Source organism: Mytilus edulis, chromosome 9 (assembly GCF_963676685.1).
Source record: "Mytilus edulis chromosome 9, xbMytEdul2.2, whole genome shotgun sequence".
Taxonomy (NCBI): Eukaryota; Metazoa; Mollusca; class Bivalvia; order Mytilida; family Mytilidae; genus Mytilus; species Mytilus edulis.
In genome coordinates this window covers 44,329,739-44,353,326 of record NC_092352.1, presented here as the reverse complement: position 1 = coordinate 44,353,326, position 23,588 = coordinate 44,329,739, and the positions used below count along the sequence as shown (strand labels likewise).

Below are 23,588 nucleotides of genomic sequence, written 5' to 3'. Positions count from 1 at the left end.
TCTCTGTGTAGTGATATTGGACATGTTTCTATTTTTAACAAATAACTGAACTTAATTATTTGTGGTGATTAGGAAAGTAGAGGAACATAGAATAAATGTGTAAAAACTATGGAGCGATTGAATGTGTTCAAAGTATTTAATTTTCAAATAACTTATTGTGTTAAAAAAGGGATATTTTACCACAAGGAGCCGCATCACAAAAGGATGTTCGGGGTTTGCTAATTTACGGGAAAAGTAATCTCACTTCGCACCCCGAAAATGTAACCACATATGTGAAAATGTTACAGCTTCGAAACGAGCTATCATACATGTCCAAGTTTACGATATGGACTGAGCTACAGGAAAAAACGTTACCATTACCGCCTATGTAAAAACAATTAAATATTTTGACCCATATGTCAGTCACATACTAGGTTTTATTTGACCTTGACCTAATTTTCACGGGTCATTGCTCAGTGTTTAGTTTTTTGGTGTGTTTTAAGCAACTATAAAACTATAAGCAATAAGTCAACTATATTTGTTGTATGGAAGAATTGTTAGCTGTACATGTCTGCCTGGCATGGTTCATCTGACCTCGATCTCATTTTTATGGTTCATTGGTCAATGTTCAATTTTCTTGGTTAATGTTAAGTTTATATGATGGTTGTAATAAAGCTTTATATTTAGGACTACCAGCATACTATCAATGATTGGTTAAGAAGGCGAGACATTTCAGCGTGTGCACTTTTGTTTTTATTAGGATTATTTCTTAGAAGTACTGAAAAAAGACTTATAAAAGAATTTCAAAAATAGGTTAACTGTATTTGGTATACAGAATGATTGAAAGGTTAACGTGTTTGTCTGATGAGGTACCTCTGACCTTGACCTTATTTTCATGTTTTTGGTCTGCATTGACTTTTCATGACACAGTTCCAACTAATGTGAGTGTATCAGATTATTGTAAGGTGGTTTATCTAAAATTTCTGTTATTTTCATAGGTCATTGCAATTGATAATGTTGCCTGTTTTAAACCCTATTTCTTTTTAAAGACTTTCAACACCGATTTCAACTATTAGACAGATGCCAAGTGATCAAGAAGAGCTCGCTTGGCCCTTATGGCTTTGTGAGATAAAAAGTACAGATCAGAGAGTACTCACAGTTTAAGTGACAAAACAATAAAAAAAAATGTATCTAATAGATATAGGAAGATGTGGTGTGAGTGCCAATGAGACAACTCTCCATACAAATAACAATTTAAAAAGTAAACCATTATAGGTTAAAGTACGGCCTTCAACACGGAGCCTTAGCTCACACCGAACAACAAGCTATAAAGGGCCCCAAAATTACTAGTGTAAAATCATTCAAACGGGAAAACCAACGGTCTAATCTATATAAACAAAACGAGAAACGAGAAACACGTATATATTACATAAACAAACGGCAACTACTGTACATCAGATTCCTGACTTAGGACAGGTGCAAACATTTGCAGCGGGATTAAACGTTTTAATGGATCCAAACCTTCTCCCTTTTTCTAAAACAATAGCATAACATCACAACAAAGAAAAACATACGATAAAATATCAATTGGCAGACTTAACTCAATCAAAAAAGACTAAAATATCAATCGGTACACATTCAACATCCAAAGAATTTAGTATAAAGACACCATTACCAGTCAGAGAAAAACATGACTTTGTTGCACAGCCAAAATATAGGTATCTACAGATTGTAGTACCCTGAAAGAACATATGTGTTATATTTTATATGGTTTTAATTTACTAACAAAATCAATACTTATACCAACAAAATCACTATCCAAAGATTTAACTACTGTGTTGAATAGGTAAACCTTTTAGATTTTTTTATTCAAATTGTATCTAAATTTCCAGGCTTGATTTACAACATCAATGTAAAATTTAGGATGTTCTATTTCATTTGAAATAAGTTTTCTACAGGACCAGTAAAACTTGCACACCAAATATTTGTATTTATGAGTTAACTGCAATTTCAGTCATGTTGACATATTTGTAGATCTTATCCTGATCATTTTCCTTTTTTAATAGAAGAATTTTCTTCAGAAATAGCTGTTTTTATGATTTCCGGACTGTGCGTCCGTTAGTTCGTTCATCCCCCAGTCTGTCCCACTTTAGGTTTAAGTTTTTGGTCAAGGTAGTGTTTGATGAAGTTGAAGTCCAATCATCTTGAAACTTATTACCAAGATAGTGCAAGTGGGGCATCCGTGTAATATGGACACATTCTTGTTTTGCTATTTCTTTGGTTTTTGTTCACTTATAAAATTTTGATATTGATGGCAAAATATAAATAACTAAAACTATGAGCTACTGCTCACTCAGTCTGATGATACCCCTGCTGTAACTGCATTATATCAATAGTATAAACAGATATAATTGCAAGGCCGTAGCTAGGCATCTTATTTTAGTGAGGCAAAATAATTGAGCCGAGCGAAGCGAGGCGATTTTTTTTTTTGGAGGGTATGTAATGAATCATGGTGCAAAATCCTGCATTCTAGGCATTTTTAGAGAGTTTGATAATGTTTTGAATTTGGACACTTTTTATATAAATTTTTCATTTTTTTAGACTTTTACCAAGGATTTGTATAGTTTACTATACAAATCCTTGCTTTTACTAACACCAAATTTTTAACAACTTTATTTAAATCTATATGTAAGATAATCATCCAAATATCACTGATTTGAGTCTGCTGCCAGAACATAGAACAAACATCGATTAAGTAGAGTTTTCCAAAGTTTTCTATGGCCGGTTCAGTCAAATCGTTTCAGAATCATAATTTGGTCTGCTGATATCCTTATCGCGATGAACATGGAGCATGGCAAGACCACACAATCTCGCGCCACTCATGCATGCTCTTTTCCAAGTTTTCAGTTGTTTCAGGGCAGTCTGTGTTTCTAAAGGTAGCACATCATCATCAACACAATGATCAATGTCTTCTTCCAATTCCTTCTCCATCAGCAATCTGGTAGCAGCATCGGTAGTAACAGTTTTGTTTGCAAAAGGGAAATAAGCTTTCCTGTAAGCACCATCATACAGTCGCAGTTACAAAATATTAAACTCGCTTTTATGCTGACAAAGAGTAGACAAACTAGGGATAGAATGAGATAAGATACATGTATATGATTCTATCTATAGAGTAAGTATATATGGGTACAGGAGAATTGGAATGGATTTTTTGACGTTTGTACATGTAGTTCCGTAATTTCAAATTATTTCTGGAAATAGTTGGTGGTATTTTAGTTCCAGAATCTATAAATTTAGGGGTTAGGGTTTGGGGGTGTCCGATTCCCAAATCCCGAATATAAAGAAACGAAATTCCGTAGTCCCGAATAAGTAAAGACAAAATCCAGTATTAAAGGTTCTACCATTCCTCAATAATATCAAATTGGAATATGGGATATTCTTTCAATTTTTAAGGTTAAAGAAACATGGATAAAAACAAATCCATGCATTCATGTTTCATATTATTTATATTTTATTATTTGTAGAGAAAGTTTAAAGTTCGTGAAATGAACACACAGACAGGACTGCCCCCTTGCAATGCCCAGTACTTGATTTGGCAAAAGTTGGTGAAACTGAGAAATGAATACGCAGACAGGACTGCCACCTTCCGAAGACCAGTACTGTATTTGTCAGTCTACTTATCGTTTTTTTTTATTGTTCTAATGAAGTTATATATGCTATACTCAGACTCTGTTAAAAATTTTTTTTTACTAGAATTGTTCCTTCTTTACCTTCAGTGTCGCTTTTCCTTTTTCTGCAACAGCCTGTTTTTAACTCAAGATCCATGATGATTATCGTTACTATAGGTTAATGTAATCGAGAAACATCCCCCGTTGAGATGCTTAGTTATATCCAGGAAGAATAGTTTAAAACTAATGATGACAAGTTATAGAAATTAAGGTTGAGACAGAACAACAAATGACTATTATATTTATATATATGTATAAAAAAAAAAAAATCAGTGTCGAAATTTTAGTGAGGCAATTGCCTCACTTGCCTCAATGGTAGCTACGGCCTTGAATTGTTTGGTAAACAGGAAGGTGTTGATTGATGAATCTGAAAACGCATCACAGGGTATAGCTGACTCATAAAACCTTGAACCCTAATTTCAGAAATCATTGTAATGTAGTTCCTGAGAAAGATGGGACAAAAAATATCCATGGAGCCAAGGGCAAGGCCGTAGCTACCATTGAGGCAAGTGAGGCAATTGCCTCACTAAAATTTCGACACTGATTTTTTTTTTTTTATACATATATATAAATATAATAGTCATTTGTTGTTCTGTCTCAACCTTAATTTCTATAACTTGTCATCATTAGTTTTAAACTATTCTTCCTGGATATAACTAAGCATCTCAACGGGGGATGTTTCTCGATTACATTAACCTATAGTAACGATAATCATCATGGATCTTGAGTTAAAAACAGGCTGTTGCAGAAAAAGGAAAAGCGACACTGAAGGTAAAGAAGGAACAATTCTAGTAAAAAAAAATTTTTAACAGAGTCTGAGTATAGCATATATAACTTCATTAGAACAATAAAAAAAAACGATAAGTAGACTGACAAATACAGTACTGGTCTTCGGAAGGTGGCAGTCCTGTCTGCGTATTCATTTCTCAGTTTCACCAACTTTTGCCAAATCAAGTACTGGGCATTGCAAGGGGGCAGTCCTGTCTGTGTGTTCATTTCACGAACTTTAAACTTTCTCTACAAATAATAAAATATAAATAATATGAAACATGAATGCATGGATTTGTTTTTATCCATGTTTCTTTAACCTTAAAAATTGAAAGAATATCCCATATTCCAATTTGATATTATTGAGGAATGGTAGAACCTTTAATACTGGATTTTGTCTTTACTTATTCGGGACTACGGAATTTCGTTTCTTTATATTCGGGATTTGGGAATCGGACACCCCCAAACCCTAACCCCTAAATTTATAGATTCTGGAACTAAAATACCACCAACTATTTCCAGAAATAATTTGAAATTACGGAACTACATGTACAAACGTCAAAAAATCCATTCCAATTCTCCTGTACCCATATATACTTACTCTATAGATAGAATCATATACATGTATCTTATCTCATTCTATCCCTAGTTTGTCTACTCTTTGTCAGCATAAAAGCGAGTTTAATATTTTGTAACTGCGACTGTATGATGGTGCTTACAGGAAAGCTTATTTCCCTTTTGCAAACAAAACTGTTACTACCGATGCTGCTACCAGATTGCTGATGGAGAAGGAATTGGAAGAAGACATTGATCATTGTGTTGATGATGATGTGCTACCTTTAGAAACACAGACTGCCCTGAAACAACTGAAAACTTGGAAAAGAGCATGCATGAGTGGCGCGAGATTGTGTGGTCTTGCCATGCTCCATGTTCATCGCGATAAGGATATCAGCAGACCAAATTATGATTCTGAAACGATTTGACTGAACCGGCCATAGAAAACTTTGGAAAACTCTACTTAATCGATGTTTGTTCTATGTTCTGGCAGCAGACTCAAATCAGTGATATTTGGATGATTATCTTACATATAGATTTAAATAAAGTTGTTAAAAATTTGGTGTTAGTAAAAGCAAGGATTTGTATAGTAAACTATACAAATCCTTGGTAAAAGTCTAAAAAAATGAAAAATTTATATAAAAAGTGTCCAAATTCAAAACATTATCAAACTCTCTAAAAATGCCTAGAATGCAGGATTTTGCACCATGATTCATTACATACCCTCCAAAAAAAAAAATCGCCTCGCTTCGCTCGGCTCAATTATTTTGCCTCACTAAAATAAGATGCCTAGCTACGGCCTTGCAAGGGTGGACAGATGGGCCCTACCCTTTTAAAATAATTACTATGGTCTAATCATTTATAGCTTGTTAAGTCTTTGGAGTGATTTAGAGATGAATATTATTTTCCATTTTAGACTACATGTTGACCTCTACATTTTTTTCATTTTAAACTTTTATTTGCTGCCTCATTCATGTCCAACCTTTTGCATTACTCGTACTTGCTGATTAACTTTTAACCCTGCCACATTCTGTATGTGCCTGTCCCAAGTCAAGAGTGTAATTCAGTGGTTGTCGTATGTTGTTGTGAAGCATATTTGTTTTTTATTCATTATTTTGTACATTTCAAAATTAGGCGACAAGTTTTCTCGTTTAAATAGTTTTACATTTGTCATTTCCGAGCTGACTATGGGGTATGGGCTTTGCTCATTGTTAAAGGCCATTCATTGACCTTTAGTTGTTAATTTGTGTCATTTAGTGACTCTGATGGAGAGTTGTCTCATTGACCTTAAAAAATTAGAACTGACATAAGGTTGATATTTTAAAAAGTTTTTTTATTCATTCAACTTTTAAAATCAATGTCATTAAACTAAATGCTAAAAAGGATTATAATAGTCCTTGGTCATTTTTTGCTGGTCAGGTGAATTGTTGCAAGCTTCTTGTTTCTCTACTGAACCAGTGCAGTGTATTCCCCAATGTTGAGGAGCTGGAGTATTGCATGACCTTTCCCTTTCTCTGTAACCTTGACAACCAGAATTGACGATACATGATGACCATTGTCCCCAATCACTGAATTTTCCATTGACAGCTGTCAAGAAAAAAGCAATTATTAATTTGTGTTGTAAGATACACAATATGGTTCCTGTATCTTTTGCTCATGGTTTATTTAAACATTATTTGTAAATGTCTGGCAAAATTTGCAATTTCTTTCAAGTGATAAAAAAAATCTCAATAAACAAGAAGTCTAAAAGAACAAAACTTTTATTTCCATCTATGAACATATTTTCTTAAGTGGTATGACACATTTTTATATTTCAATATACTTACAACAAGGATGCTCATTACAACTGACAGAATTCACACCATCTCAAACACAGTCGGTGCCGCCATTTGCAGTGGCAGGATTATTACAACTTCTGTACTGAGATTGCACAAAGTTGACGGCAACTGTAAAATGTGCTTTTAAAAGTAGTTTTATACAACAGAGTTAAACATATATCTTAAATAGGAAGGTTTTTTTTTATGATAAAACAAGTGTGGACACAGATGAGTGTGGATAGTATGTTTGGATGTTTGACAGTGTCTTATGACAAAAGGGATGTTTTCCTATATGGTGTTATTAACTGTGTTGCACGATGACAACCAACCTGAGCATTAGGATTAAATTGAGAATGGATATGGGGGATATGTCAAAGAGACAATAACCCGACCATTGAAAAAAAACAACAACAGAAGGTCACCAACAGGTCTTCAATTTAGCGAGAAATTCCCGCACCCGGAGGTGTCCTTCAGCTGGCCCCTAAACAAATATATACTAGTTCAGTGATAATGAACGCCATACTAATTTCCAAATTGTACACAAGAAACTAAAATTAAAATAATACAAGACTAACAAGGAGTATTGTTTATTAATATGTTCCACATCTTTGATGTTGGATACATTTTGTAGATAGGAGAGCAACACTTTATAGGTTCATTTTTTTCATGTGTTTTTTTTTCTAAATGGGAGAGAATATATAGATTTGATAACATGATATAAGAAGCCTGTAATTCAATGGTTGTCGTTTGTTTGTGTGTTACATATTCACTTTTCGTTTTATTTTTTGTACATAAATAAGGCCGTTAGTTTTCTCGTTTGAATTGTTTTACATTGTCATTTCGGGGCCTTTTATAGCTGATAATGGGGTATTGGCTTTGCTCATTGTTGATGGCCATATGGTGACTTGTAGTTGCTAATGTCTGTGTCATTTTGGTCTCTTGTGCAGAATTGTCTCATTGGCAATCATACCACATTTTTTTTTATATGTATTTGCCTACTGTTTGTATGGTTCTATTTATATTATTTTGTGGTGGATCATCACTATCATTAGTAAAAAGAATTGTTGAAATGTTCCTCAGATTAGGATACATTTATTGGTTTTTAGTAATGACAATGCCTGACAATTGTTTGATAATATCTCCTCCAAATCCGGTCAAAGCAAAGTAAATTTTTGACCAATATGACAATAATTTCACCAAAAGAACCTTTGTGAGCATGCTTCAAAGACTCATAACTGCTCCAAAAGTAATCTGATAGAATTTCAAGCATGTCAAGTGGATATTATCAACAGCTACTTAATTAGTCTTAATATGTCTAAATATCTACAAAGTCATAGTATTCAAAAGGTTATGCAAAATTATTCTCCTTTCATTTTTTTGGTTATATGGATACAAATATAAGTGATACAGATTGATAGAAAGATAGATAGATAATTTTATTAACCAATCATGGTGCCCAAAATTTGAGCTATACAATCAAATGAATTACAAAATAAAGCACAGAAAATGATTAGAATGATTAAAGTACATTTTAACAAAAAACCACATGAATACACATTTACACTAATTAACCTGATACAAACCAAGTTATTGACAAAACATGGTTGTTATGGGTGCCACTGTGACCTGGAGAAATTACATAATTCTTTATAGTTCTAGGTCTATGGGAGACAATATCTGATCAATTTTATTTCCTATATATATATATATATTTTTCTTCTATATTTTTTTTTTCAAACAACAATATTTTCTATAATTTTCTTTCGTTCTTCAAAAAGGGAGTGCAATAAGTTAGATAAGTTTGAAGTAACAAACAAATCTTCAGATGAAAGAATCCAAACAAATTTCATTTCATCAGATAATCTTGAAAAAATTTTGAATTTAGAATCTAAATTAGATAGATGTTGAGATCGAGTATCTTTTAGAACAGGACATTTTAAAAGAAAATGCAGTTCGTCTTCAACTGCATTCTTACATAGCTTACACTTTCTGTCTTCAACTTTAATTCCAATATACCTCCCTCTTTCGATTTCAAGATCATGACAGCTAGTTCTAAATCTTGTGATTATTTGCCTGTCTTTTTTTTTGAATTCATTTTTAAATATGGTTCAAACATAAAAATATTTTAAAATTTTCTGTAAGTTCTTAATTTATTGCCAGATTGTAAATTAGTACACTACCCAGAATTGCTTTCTAAACTCGCTAACCAGCTTTCTTTAAATTTAATAGTTAAAGATGTTTTTACTTTTTTTAGAATATGGTTTTGTTTAAAGTTTGACTGGTTAACAAATAAATATTCTAAGTCTAGAAATTTAAATATATGTTTAATGCTTCCTATCCTAGATTCCTGGTTATGTTTGTCCATAGAATGAGATAGATTTATGGCTTCCCATAGAATAATATTTGAAGGTTCAATATCTTTCATAAGATGGCTCCAATATTTGACCATATTCATTATTACATAATACAGTGTAGGGAGTGAACCTAGTTCTCCTCTACATGCCATATTTGATGTTTTTATATTAACTCCAAGTGAAAATTTACAAAGCTTAGTATGAGTTTTCTCTAGTACAAGATAATCAGTTTCTTTTGATATAAAGTTATCCAAATGTATTTGTTTCTTATGTGGTATATAACCCCAAATTTCAGATCCATACAACAAGATTGGTCGGATTGTATGGTTATAGATGTGTAATAAAGTACTAGGTTTTGGTCTTTCCACTGAAAAGGTCTTCCTTAATTTGAAATATGCTTTCATTCCTTTGTTATAAAGTTCTTTCTTTGCTATTTGGAAACTCCCAGATGATGAAAAATTTATACCTAAGTATGTGTAGTTCTGACTGTACACATTCAGCCTGGTTTCCTAATGATATTTTAATAGTTTTAAGTCTTCCTGATTTGTTAAATACAAGAACCTTGGTCTTTTTTGTGTTAACTGTCATTTTATAATCAACTGTAAATTTATTTAATTTGTTAACACAATTTTGAAGTCCTTGCTCTGATGATGATAAAAGAACTACATCATCAGCATACATTAAAATATTTAAGGGATGTGTATTTTTAATGGGATTGGGTCACATGTTTGGTCAAAATAGGTTGGCAAATCATTTAAATATATATTAAAGAGACAGGGACTGAGATTATCCCCTTGTCTTACTCCTATATTTGATTTAAAAAGGTTTGTCCTGTGTTGGTCGATTTTTACACAAGTTTCTGTGTTTTCATACATACATTTTATAATGTCATAAAATTTTGTTCCAACACCTATGCATTTAAGTCTATAAAAAAGGTGGAGATGTGAAACTGAATCAAATGCACGCTTAACTTCTAATTATATTTCTAGTTTTTAAAAATTTTGTCAACCTGTTATTTAGAATTGAATTAAATAACTTGCCTATGTTATCTGCAATAGTAATACCCCTGTAGTTTAATGGATCATGATTAGATCCAGACTTGAGAAGGGGGTGATAAAGCCTTGGCCCCATAATTTTGGGTAAATACTACTTGAAAATACTAAATAATTAAAGAGTTTTTGTATTAGAGGGATGCAAACGGTTTGGCTATATTTTATCATTTCATTCGAGATCATGCTGAATCCACTCGATTTAGAATTCTTAAGACTTTTTATTGCTTTTTCTATTTCCTCAGGCGTTATTAAGTAGTCAAGTTCATTAAAAACATTTTCATTATGGAATGATTCAAGTTTCTTCTTAATCAAATCATCATTATATTGTTCATTCTTATTTAATTTTTGAAAGTATTCTTGCCATTCAGATGGGTCGATAGTATTCTCAGATTTGTTTTGACTATTATTTGAGATATTTTTAATTTTATCAAGTAGTTGCCAATAGGCTTTGGGATTTTGATCATATAAATTATCGAGTTTATTCATGATGTCTTGTTTGAATTTTCTTATTTTCTGATACATGTACCAATACAGTATTTGTTGTGGTATGAAAGTGTAGTAATTAACATTTACTGTAACAATGTTAATTCATACAAATTAAGAAATAAACAAATGTTGAACATGTACAATGAAATATAGTTTTAGAAACTGATTAGGCCAGATAGGCCTTATAATTTTTTTTAAACATTAAATTGAAGGACCATTTACATTCAGGACCGAGTCATCAGTAGGCAGAACAGATGTATTAAAACAACCTAGCATCATATCACCGAATGACACCCGTGCCTATGGTGTATACAAAATTGTTAGCTTTTAATTGAAATCATGTAATGCATTTTGAAATAAAAACACTATGTTATCTGGCCTTGACCTCATATGCACGGTTCGTTGGTCAGTGTTAAGTGTTTGTGCAATGTCATTTGCCGTATATTTCATTGCAGTAAAACATTTTTTTTAAGTTTTTCTAAGTACCATTAAGATTTTGTGTGCTTCTATAGAATTATTTGGAACTTGAGATTACATTGTTACTAAAGCTTGTACACAGGAAAACACGGGTGAGCATTTGATTGGTTGACTTCTATATAGGGATGAAAGTTTTCTTGCAATGAACGGTTATGTGAAATTATGTCTATTGTACTGTACAGAACAAAACTTTACTCATGCTTAGTATATCTTTATTTAAAACAAAGCTTCATGAATTCTGCATAAACTTGTTTGAAAAGTGCAAACTTAACAAAGACATAGAGGACGACTATTTTATATTCGAGGGGGGGGGGGGGGGGGGGGGGGGGTGGAGACTAAGAGGACAGATTATTTATTTTCTGAAATGTTGAAGCAAGATTTTTCATTTTCATTAAAACTAGGGACTGTTTTATGTTTGAAAACACTATTTTTAATTCATTATTTATTCTTAAATACAATAATTAATACATGTGTAGACAAGTCATCATCACCATTTAATCAGGATTAATCATCAACCTCTGCGAAAATGAATCTTCTGAATTCCATACTGTATGGCATACATACACGGTATTAAGTTTGGCTGAAACTAGCCTCTTTTAAAAGTATTTTAAAACATTTTTATGCCTAGCGGAGCGAGCCGAAAAAAATAAGTTTTTTTTTGTGTTTCGGCTTGCAGAGTTTTAATCTTTTATACCTGTAAATTATGCGGTTTATTTTCCAAATTAAGTTTAGAGGAGACTGAATATCATTGATATAACTATGTCAAGTAAGTTTTCATAACACATTTCAATTAAAACTTGATATAGCTCCTAACTGGGATACAATTTAAAGTAGTTATTAACTTAAAGTTGTAAAAATTAACTAAATAGTCTCAAATAAAATAAAGTTTAAAACAAAATTACTGAATTATTAAAGGAATGCAACACAAAGAGATTACAGAAGGGCACTCACTGAACAAAAGACAAACCACTGTCGGGGAACAGATAAACACAAAGGACTAACAATAAGACAAATAACACTGAAAACTAAAAATAAATTAGAAACATGGATCAAAAGTACTTGCTTCTTGAAAGACACTCGCCGTGAAAACAATTTGATATGAAGACAAGCTTTAGGTTTTGAAATTTCCTACATGAGGCAATCTGGGCTGTGTTGGTATTGTGTGGTGTTTTTTTTTAAACTGAACTCGTATACAATATTGTTTAGGTCTTACTGATGCTCGCCTCCGCGGGTTCAAAATTTTCTTGCTGCGTTAAAGACCCATTGGTTGTCTTGGGTTGTTTTGTGGTCTTTGTTTGGGTTGTTGTCCATTTGACATTCGCCATTTCTATTCTCAATTCTGTTTTTGCATAGATAACTATTTAAAATCGTCGTAATAATAATATTTTGTTTCCAGCAAGAAACAAAGTTCCGTGTCCCAAATTTATCTTTTAATTTTTTAGAGATAAGTTATATAAATAAGAATATAACTTCTCATAGTTTATCTTAAAAAACATACTTTAGTGTTCTCTCTATCACTTTAAATTTATTTTTCCATGCATTATCTATTTAAAATCTGAAAATTTTGCACAACCTGTTACAGTAAAGTCTTCCGTAACTTTTTTCATTACTAAATAAAAATAATTTAATTTTGGATGTAACGCGTCTTCTGATTGGCTGACCTATTTTGTTATGAGCCCATAGACATAATTTAGTCATGTGACCGTGACGTCATCAACGTTTTTTCATGGTTTTCTACGGTTTAAAATGGAATTTAGAATTAAATTATAAGAAATGACTGTAATATTTTTTCTGTCTATTCGAAATAACATAAAAAATGTGGTGCACACTGTTAAATAACCCGCTACGAAATAAATAATTTTTTCTATAAAATAAAAAAGGTGATATTATGTTTTTATAAACTTTTCTGTAATCTGTTCAGATAACATAACAAAATGAGGAAATACAAAATACAAAAATTATATAACAATAATAACACACAATGGTACAGAATTGTATAACACACAATGGTACAGAATTATATAACACACAATGGTACAGAATTGTATAACACACAATGGTACAGAATTGTATAACACACAATGGTACAGAATTGTATAACACACAATGGTACAGAATTATATAACACACAATGGTACAGAATTATATAACACACAATGGTACAGAATTATATAACACACAATGGTACAGAATTGTATAACACACAATGGTACAGAATTCGAAGTAACGCAATAAACTCAAATTGAGTTGTAGTATTCAATGTTTTATAAATGTTCATTTATCCAACCGGTTGAGGAACCATTGTAGAAGCATGTTTTTCTAACCAATCTTCGTATGTTTTTATTTGATTGCATGATGCAATTAAAATGTCATCAACGGCAATATCACTTTCCCATGGCGTTGCACTTTGTCCTATGTCCACTTCAATTATAATGTCAATCTATAACATAAAAATAAAGTCTATTGTGAGCAATCACTTTATGAAGTCATAACTTATAACAAAAAAAACATGTGAAGAACACGTTTTAGTTTTCCCTGTTACAACTGTTTAAATGCATGGGGTTGTGGCTTTTCCATTTCTTAGCTCTGTTTTTCTATTTGTCGTCACCACAAACACTTTCACTTTTCCTCGATCGAATCGTTACCAAGTTTGAGTTTTCACTGTATTTTTTTTTTTTGAAATTGCAATGAGTAATACGACGTGTTCCAATGATGGGGAAGAAACTTCTTACCCTTCCGGAGCACATGAGTTCATTACCAGTTTTGTAATTTGTTTTGACCATATCGTTGACTATTTGTTGGGACCTTAAGACTATCGATTGGCCCTTTTTGTATTTTCTATTTCTTTATAACATTAAAGAGCTGCAGTCTTGCTATGGTAAAATGTAAGAGATTGTATAATAAAGTATAACTTTTTGCTAGATTTTACTACGAGTACACTAGGGTACACAAAATCCACATATATTGACATTGGCCTAAACTGCAAGGAATAACTTTCACCACAAAACTCACAAACGAATTCAGAAATTTCTTATGGTAGCATTAGTAATTTATAATTAATATTTGGTTGATGCGGGTCTATGAAATAGCCGTAGAACTCCAAATTCAGCTTTAACTTACAGGCCAAGCACGGACTTGCATTTTGATAACAATGCAAAGCAACCGACCGTGCAAGGGTTGTATAGCCAGTCAAGGTCGTTAATAACTTCTATCATCATCATACTCTGTACAATATGAAATCTACTGATCAGCAGGAAATTCAAAAAATTTAAATTCAAAGTTAAAGCGTAAGGGCCTACTTGAAATGCTAAAAATATTATGCAACTACTACTTTACACATATTTAAACGGTTAATCTTTTGTCACGATTTTTAATATAAAAACAACATACCATTTTACCCATTGAATCTGGCTTTATTTGTGTTGAAATGATTCTTCGTATCCATTTCTGTGAATTTGTTCCATCGTCTTTCCATATCAGTTTTGTTTGTGAACTGTTTGAATGTGCTACATAAACCTGAAGCGAACCTGGGACTATTCCTTTGCCATATGTATTAGAATAAAATCTGCAATATTTATCAAATTTGATGATTTTTTGGAGTATCAGAATAAGTTAGAATACTAGTATGTGTTTTCTTAATGCACATTTTCTCAATATATATAATATAAATATATACTAGTATATCATAATTTTTAAGTTTTTAGTATTGATAACGTAATTCCTTTATTTTATATGGACAACATGTTGTTGAATGAAATAAAGTTAGGATTGCATACATTTTATCACGGTTTAGAAAATGTGTTGGTTTTTTTTACGACGACGACGACGAAGAAGAATATGTTCTATTTGTAAACACAATTCTGTCCTCTTCCGGAGCATCTGGGATCACCTTGGTTTTTGGTGGGGTTCGTGTTGTTCAGTCTTTATATTTATGTGCTGTGTTTTGTATACTGTTGTTTGTTTGTTTGTTTGTTTGTCTTTAGGTCGGTGTTCGCTTTTTGTCATGGCATTGTTGGTTCGTTTTCTACTTCTGGGATTGACTATCCCTTTAGTATTTTTTTATCTCTTTTTAGTTGTTTATTTTTCTTTATTTGTGCTATCATTACAGTCCTATAAATTTCATAAATTTAATAATTGGTCGAATTCGTTTTACTTATTATGACCGAAGAACTTTTGCCATCATTGTTACTCTTACACATGTATTGTGCTAATATTTTACCACGTATACTAAGTATATGGAGGATATTAACTTATCAAATGCCCAGTTTCGTCAAATTGATCAGAATTAACTTAAACTTACGACATGCAGACTCCTCCCTCAACGTCGCCATGACTGATATTTGAATTCCTAATCCTGAATTTCCTGGTTTGGTTTTGTGTTGGTTTGTATTTTTCGGAACTTTCAACATACATATAAAAACCTTAAAACAATACGTAGAAGTTTTAGCGTTATTCTGCAAACTGCAGGGGTATATATCTTTCGGTTCATAACAGTTTCTAAATCAACACTCTTTTGTTATACGTTTTATTTTACTGTTGAATTAGAAATTTCTCAATATTTTTATAGAATTAATTGGTGTGTAAAAAACAACATATTTTGGTAAAAAAAATGACATTGTACACCATTCATTATGATTACGTGTAATGAAGGTTTAGTCAAATCTATAGTGAGTAGAGTATATTGGGATCAGTATACGCTACTCTAGTAGGTTCAGCCTACGACATATTTACAGATTATATTTATTAGACTATTTACATACCTTCTGATGTTTCTCTGGTATGATCAAACACAGGTCCAGTTCGAGGTGTTTTTGTTGATCCAGCTTGTTTTGACCACTCTTCATAGTCTTGATCGGGGTCCGATATATCAGGGTTCCAATTACAGGTTCCAGGTTCGTCAAAATTACAAAAGTTCAGAACATTATCTGTTGATAGAATAGTAAATTTATAAACTGTTGAAATTTAATGAAAAAATATAAATTTAGGTGATAACAAAAGAAAGACGTTACTGATATTTCAGAGATAAGTGGTGAGTAGATATAGGAAGATGTGGTATGAATGCCAATGAGACAACTCTCCATCCATGTAACAATTTAAATAAGTAAATAGGTCAAAGTACGGCCTTCAACACGGAGCCTTGGCTAACACCGAACAGGAAGCTATAAAGGGCCCCAAAAATTACTTGTCGAAAACCATTCAAATTTATATTTTCTCAATCTTACGTTATACTGTCGAACCTAATAAATGCTTTTATTATGTGTCTCATGATGTTGTTTTTTAGTTGTTCGTGGTCATGGTGTATTCTTGGATTTTGACTTACAGTTAACTAAATCCTTAGCTACATGTTCTTCTTTAATTTTTATAGCTTCTTACATTTCATAAATACATATGTATATTTTAGCGTTGACATTTTAATGATGACCGTGAAATTCTTACTTGTAGGTAAACACAGTGGCTCGTCACCAGACCAAGTTACATCATTTCTACAAAATCTCTCTGAAGGACCAATCAATACATATCCAGTGGAACAGTTATATTGTATTTTGGAACTTATTTTTGTGTCGGAGAATGTGACGTTACCATTCCTTGGTGTTATCGGCTTGGCACACATTTCTCCAACTTTCTCTAAAAAAAAAATGAATAAAATCAAAACAAATCAGAATAATTCTATTTTTTCTTCGTATATCTAATCTTTCAATTTTTAAAACATTGTATCACAGATCAAATTTAATCGTTCATTGTGTGTCAATTCGTTTTTTGATTGAGTTAAGCTTCCAATTGATATTTTATAGTGTGTCTTTCTATGTTGTGATGTTAAACTACTGTTTCAGAAAAGGGAGAAGGTTTGGTATCATTATAACATTTAACCCGCTGCAATTGTTTGCACCTATCCTAAGTCAGGAATCTGATGTTCAGTGGTTGTCGTCTGTTTATGTGGTTCATAAGTGTTTCTCGTTTCTCGTTTTTATATAGGTTATACCGTTGGTTTTCCCGTTTGAATGGTTTTACACTATTATTTTTGGGCCCTTTATAGCTTGTTGTTCGGTGTGAGCCAAGGCTCCGTGTTGAAGGCTGTACTTTGACCTATAATGGTATACTTTTATAAATTGTTACTTGGATGGAGAGTTGTCTCATTGGCACTCATACCACATTTTCCTGTATCTATATATAAATGTGATATCGAAGGGTAGTGCAAAACGAAAAAGAAAACTATGCAAGGGTTACGAAACATTTATTTTGTGCTAAAATATATATACTTTAAAGAGTTTTGGACTATTATAGGCCTATATTAACATTAAGAATTGAAACAAATAACAGCACAACTTTAAACAAATGAATTTTTCCATTACCATAATCACTACAACACCCAATCAGAGACTTTATGATTTGGATTTTACTGAAAATCTCTGTGGTTGGAATGTATTGTTTTGCTATTCGATAATTTCCTCTATGTAGTCCCATACCATAAAGGTTGACTGAGGGTTTGAAATATTGTGTGATTGATCTTCTTCCGACCGGCAGTAAAACTCTTGCAAAAGTGGGGAGATTTTTGTTGTTGTTTTTTCTATGATGGATGTACAAGGTCGCAACCACGTCCAGTCGGAATAGGGAAGAGAGTGTCACAAGATCCAAATCATTGCAAAAACCCTTTAGGGGGTTCATAGGTCATGTATGGTCTGTTGCGTGGCAAAATGTCTATCTCTTTTTTAATTACCCTCATTTTCTACAGGCAATTCAAATTTCCAGAACCTTATCTCGGCCGTCTTCTATTACAGGAGTTAAACCTATTTTATTTATAGTTTACTTGTTCTCGTCCTGAACATGCATGACACATTTGACACTAGACGTTAAACAACTAACAATCAATCAAAATCTATTTTGTCTCTAGTATTAGAAAGAGAGTTTTAATTTAGGATGTCAATGTTGCGACAGCGTATTTTATCACTATCGAAATGCTTACAATACATACCATGCATACCACAGTTATATAATTTTTGTATTCTCTTGATATCTTTCTCTGTTAAGTAGTCTCTTTGACCAATCTCGCAATCCACATGGTGCCGAGGTTCAAATGTATGCTTCAATGGATCAGTTGAAAACGTCGTTGGGGAGTAATGCATGATTGAACAGTAGTCATATTTTTCCAGTAGCATTACTGAATTTGCAGGCATTTTATAGAAATTATACGTATATTCTGAATATAAAAAAAAATAAGAAAAAAACTTCGTATGATATATATATATCAGCTTGTACGTCAAGCGTAAAACTGTTTAATTTACAATGCAATGGTAAATGTGCAGACAAAACAGTATCCTCTAACAATAATTCGTACAATGTAGAAATCACGTATTATTGGTGAATACAGAGATATAGATCTGAACTTAGGTTTCAAATATAGATATATCTTTATTTTCAACAAAACTGGACATAATTCACTTTAATATTCACACGACGAAGATTGTATATAGGATATTTCTAAGAAAAAAATAATGAAATTTGAAGTGTTCTTCAAAGAGTAAAACCTCCGAAAAACCAGGAAAATCTATAATATGTTCATTAAGTCACCAACAGTAAATACTTGTTTATAACATATGTTCAAGTTTAAATTATCATCGAGCCTAGCAACTTTGTGAATAAAATCAATAGAAAACTAAAAGGTCTACCATAGAGATCAAACCCATAGGACAAAAACACCAATTTTATGTTACTCAAAGAAAACCACTGACTAGGTGCAGGACTGGACTCCTATGAACCTGCGAACATTATGCAAAATAGTTTTCCCAAATGAAATGACAATAGTTTTATAAAATGTCTCGACGTCATCTAAAATTTTACCTTTTAAAATATTGTTTTCATACACATGTATATAATCATCTCTATCTGGTCGTGTATGTTCGTGCCAGAAACCAAGTGTATGCATCAGTTCGTGCATGATGGTACCATTTTTTAAGCATTTATCACCAAGGTTTAATATCTGGGCGCCACCGGTCCTGCCAATAGCACTGTTACATCTACATGAAGGCAATAATTGTACAGTCAGTGGAGTGATACACTTATTTCATACTATTAGTATCTTTAATCGAACTAATCCCAACAATTGTTGAGTTCCTTTGTAGTCAAAACATAGTTAGTGATAGATAAAACAATAATTACATTGACAAAATGGTGTTGTAATGATTGCAAGAGAACTACATAACGTAAATTAAAGGGAAATTTGTCCAATGGTATTGATACAATGTATGTATAAGGGCGGACACAGTACCAATTTCACAAAACTTCAAAATTAATAAGACGGATTAAAAATTAGTTAGACAAAGTAATATAATGGTACACACCCTTTTGTTTTGTCACTTCTTAACTCTACATGTACGTATCGCCAATTACTGTACATTGCCGACAGTTGACTATAACATGTATAAATAGTATGACCTAAATATGATCCTACTTTAATGTAATACTTCGACACTAATGATATAACAAAAATTGATGGTACGGTAAAAAATCAAGTTATTTTATTAAAAATACAGCCAAAAGCAAACACAGTATTATATTATTACATACTCTTCTGCGTTCTGTATATACACAAAGTCTTTTTCTGTTGTTCTTGGAATAAATGTGACACAATTGCTTGTTATTTTCATCATGTCTGTAATGACTGATACGATATAGTTTTGTTCAGTAAAACCTATAAAAAACAGAACATACAGTCTTTTATTCACGGGTAGATTTTTATACATGAAACAAAACTTCTCTGTTAGCTGCCGGTTTATTTGAGTGTTTGAATGATTCGTTGTAGTTTTCTCTAATTTCATAATAAAATGTTGCCACAATTTTTGTATGTTTTTTTAGTCCGCGCTTCTTTGTTGTTAGTTTGCCCTTTCTTTGAAAACAAATGGAAGTTTAATTATTCCATCTTATGAATGCTTTGTATTGATTATTTAAATACTTAGATACATAAGTTGATCTGGAAAATGGTCTTAAAAATGCACTGGACTGATAAAAATTGGGGTAATCTCTGTTACAACAAGCTTTCACACAAAAGAAAACAAAACAAAAATATTTTTGGAAACAAATCTCTGCAAGTATTAAGCTTTTAATTTATTCATACAAGTAAACATTGCAATTAACTTTTGTTAAGTCGAGTGTATACTTAGCAAATACATATGCTAACTTACTATAGTTATTGGGAGCAAATGTATATGGAATTACATTATTGGTCCATGTTCGTTGATAATTCCCCACAGAGTTACGAACCTACAATTATAAAATTCAAAACGTGCTACAATGAATTGTTTAGAAAACACAAATTGTATTGACAAATAAATAAATTTGGTGTATTTACTGTTTTCTGATTGGTTAAAAGTATTAGTTTTATTTTCAATGTTGTCAATTTTTATGGCGACACGCCCACTCTGACGTTGTGTATTCATACGCCAACATGTGTGTACGTTGTTATTGTTAATATAAATAATATAAAAAGTTCATTGAGCCTTAATTATTTTTGATAGAAATTTATTTATAATGAATGGCAATAATTTATTTTGAATTTATTGACCCATAAATTTAATTTTGGACTCTTCACATTTTACATAATCCACGAAAAATAGCCATTCATGAAATATCTACATACCTGTTATCAGTATCATATTCAGAAAATTTCCGATCTGTTATGTTTTGATATCCGGTTTTTTTTCGAAGGTTGAAGGGCATTGGATTAATTACCCAGTATTTAAACCACAGAGACTTCAAAATAGACGATTGCAATTTCTCTGCTAAGCAGTAGAAGTAGGGATTGTGAGCAAAGATATAATATCCCAATGAATTAAAATATAAAATGTGTGTGTGTGCATCATGGCTTTCGAATCAGGAAGAGTGTGAGGCTTTGCGTTAATTTGATATCAGTTTACTCTGTTAACCTTGTTCCGTTTGTAATTTTATATTTCATTTTCAAAACTTTCAATAAATATCGTCATTATGATCAAGAATGATCCCTTGAACTCATCCACACAGGAGGTTGGCGAAGATGGCAAATACGAATACTTGATAATCCCTGATGGTTATTATAACAAACAATTTAAAGATATAATCATAGTTTGTATATAAGTGAATTCAGTATCAAACAGACGCACTTTTGTTTCTGAACAATTACTTACATCTCGTTGAGCTTCCAGAATGTCACCCTGTATCAAACCTGGAGTATCTTTTCCTGAAATTATTTGATAATATTTAAAACAAAAAACCATTTAAGATGTCGTAGTTATGCTAATTAAAAGAATGACTGCAAGTGCAAATCAAAATCCGGCGGTAAAGTGTAATCGGCAGTGTTATAAATAAAACGGAATTGTGGTTACGAATAAATGAAACATATCCGTGATCTTTTAGTACACATATATAATTCCATAGCGATCATTCGAATCATGATGGCGCCTATAAAATTTGAAACGAAAAGCTGACTTCGTTTATTATTATGAAAATTTGGTTCAATAGCTTCCTTGTCTCAACGACTCTCTCTACATATATATAACACAGGCACATGTCTCTATTTATTTACCTATATGGTGCATATACTCTATCATCTGAAATTCATGAAGGAAATGCGAGGTATTGGGTATCGTTTCAACAGAGAAATATATATTTCGTATTGCTACATTCAAATGGAGTTCAAATTTAAAAAATCTATTTCACGATAAATTCTAAATTGAGATGTCCCCCTCACAAGACATAGCCCCTTTATTCAGTTATTCAGTTATAGGATATCATCGTTATCTTCTTTTGATTCTTCTTAGGATTCTGTATAAATTCTATCATATACGATACAAGAAACAAGTCGTCGACAAGAGGAGCACATTTGCTTCCCATAGGAATGCAACTGTCTGTTAAAAGAATGTCAATACCTCACTTGGCAATATGTGCACTGTTACTAAGTCATTAAAATGCATTGATCCACGCAAATAGCATAATGTCAATTTTTTTCAATGAATCAAGCGGCAGAATGTAAAACTTTCACCAGGTCTGGTGTACGCCAATGTCATGTATACCAATAACATAGATGTGTAAAATAAACACCACAGATTCCATCTTTTCAACGATTTGGTTATTTGAGCACTCGCGTAAGTGTTATGAAATTCAATATAGTTTCGAGCAATGGTCGGTATAATGGGTAAAAATTGAAAACTTTCACAACGTTACACATTTAATTGCGAATCATAGTCGAAATGCAAAACTAAAACCCTTTACTGTTCTAGTGATATAGATCATTTTGAATTAAAAAAAAAACCCGCAGTGTTCATTATTGTACAAAAAATAATACATTTAGTATGATTGGGTAAGACGTGCAATGAATAAATAAAGCAATGCATATCTTACCAAAATTCTGTTCTGGTAGTGTAGGATCATTTTTCATTGCCTTCAGGTAGGCAAAGATCTGTAAACAAATTTTGCTTACATAAAAATATGTTGAAAAACGTTCTGTTATAAAAAAAAAAAATCAAAAATAATCAAAGATATTTCAAAAAGTTTTGAATTATTACTTTTATTAAAAGAAACTAATTAAGTTAAGACTTATCGAACATGTATATGGAATACTATGATTAGTGCAATGATAAATAAAGTTCGCGTTTGATGTCCCAAATAACACACCTAACATACATATGTTCGTCTCCCGGGTCACAGTATAACACATGGACCTATACGGTCGATAAAAACTACGACACTCACGTTTTCATTCCAGTCTGTTTACCGATGATATAAATTCGTAAATGTTCAGAAATATTATAATAAATAAAAAATACGCCAATTCGTTTTAAATATTGAACGTCAAATAAAAGTAGCTCATCGATAATTAAAGCTTGCAAATGCTAAAAAAATCCCGAACAAGCAATCTAGCGATATTACACAAGACGTAAAAACAAAACATGAAAAATGTAAATCATTAAATCATCTTAAATATTATTTTTTTAGAATGGCAGTTTAATACACATATATACCTCAGATTCTGTAGGGCGACTTTGAACATTTACCAAGCACACACATAAAACTGCGAAGATTTGATTGTCCATGATCGACATACTGTCGTAAGAGGTTCTGTCTATATAAATACGGAAGAGTACTAAGTTTGTTTTAATGTAAATTAAAGTAGGCCAACAGTTTTGATAAGCGGACACCCCCCTGTAAGAACTTCGATACCCGATTAAGAGCCTACATTTACGAAATTCCATGTCAAATGTTTTATTTATATAAACTTTGATAATCCTATTTATGATTTGATCACGGCGTTTGCACGTTGTCAGCGTGGAAACTTAAATATGTTACGGATTTTCCTGATTTATAATCTGACAATTTGGTAATCAAAACTTGTTAGCAATCCCAGGC

At 32.0% G+C, this 23,588-nt stretch overlaps 1 protein-coding gene and 1 long non-coding RNA gene across 2 annotated transcripts; both read right to left on the bottom strand.

Moving 5' to 3' along the window:
• Positions 1 to 6,354: 6,354 nt before the first annotated feature.
• LOC139490332 (uncharacterized) lies at positions 6,355 to 6,960 on the bottom strand. The gene is made up of 2 exons (XR_011656287.1): positions 6,857 to 6,960; positions 6,355 to 6,617 (listed from the first exon to the last, which is right to left on the bottom strand). It is a non-coding gene; the product is annotated as an uncharacterized lncRNA (long non-coding RNA).
• A 6,368-nt stretch (positions 6,961 to 13,328) lies between these two features.
• Positions 13,329 to 23,338, bottom strand: LOC139488428 (bone morphogenetic protein 1-like). Its single transcript, XM_071273999.1, has 12 exons — positions 23,204 to 23,338; positions 22,584 to 22,641; positions 21,371 to 21,423; positions 20,393 to 20,471; positions 19,779 to 19,902; positions 19,053 to 19,228; positions 18,187 to 18,411; positions 16,653 to 16,841; positions 15,977 to 16,141; positions 15,517 to 15,637; positions 14,607 to 14,781; positions 13,329 to 13,656 (listed from the first exon to the last, which is right to left on the bottom strand). Exons 1-12 carry the CDS (start codon positions 23,282 to 23,284, stop codon positions 13,495 to 13,497), a joined length of 1,608 nt encoding a protein of 535 aa, XP_071130100.1. The 5' UTR covers positions 23,285 to 23,338; the 3' UTR covers positions 13,329 to 13,494.
• Between the last annotated feature and the right edge of the window lie 250 nt (positions 23,339 to 23,588).

What these genes read in the sequence shown, in the direction of transcription:
- LOC139488428 (XM_071273999.1), bottom strand. Translation starts at nt 23,284, where the DNA reads ATGTCGATCATGGACAATCAAATCTTCGCAGTTTTATGTGTGTGCTTG. An exon ending in ACTACCAGAACAGAATTTTG is followed by an intron (nt 21,424 to 22,583) that starts GTAAGATATGCA and finishes AAATAATTTCAG; the next exon opens with GAAAAGATACTCCAGGTTTG. An exon ending in GCCACTGTGTTTACCTACAA is followed by an intron (nt 16,142 to 16,652) that starts GTAAGAATTTCA and finishes TTCTATCAACAG; the next exon opens with ATAATGTTCTGAACTTTTGT.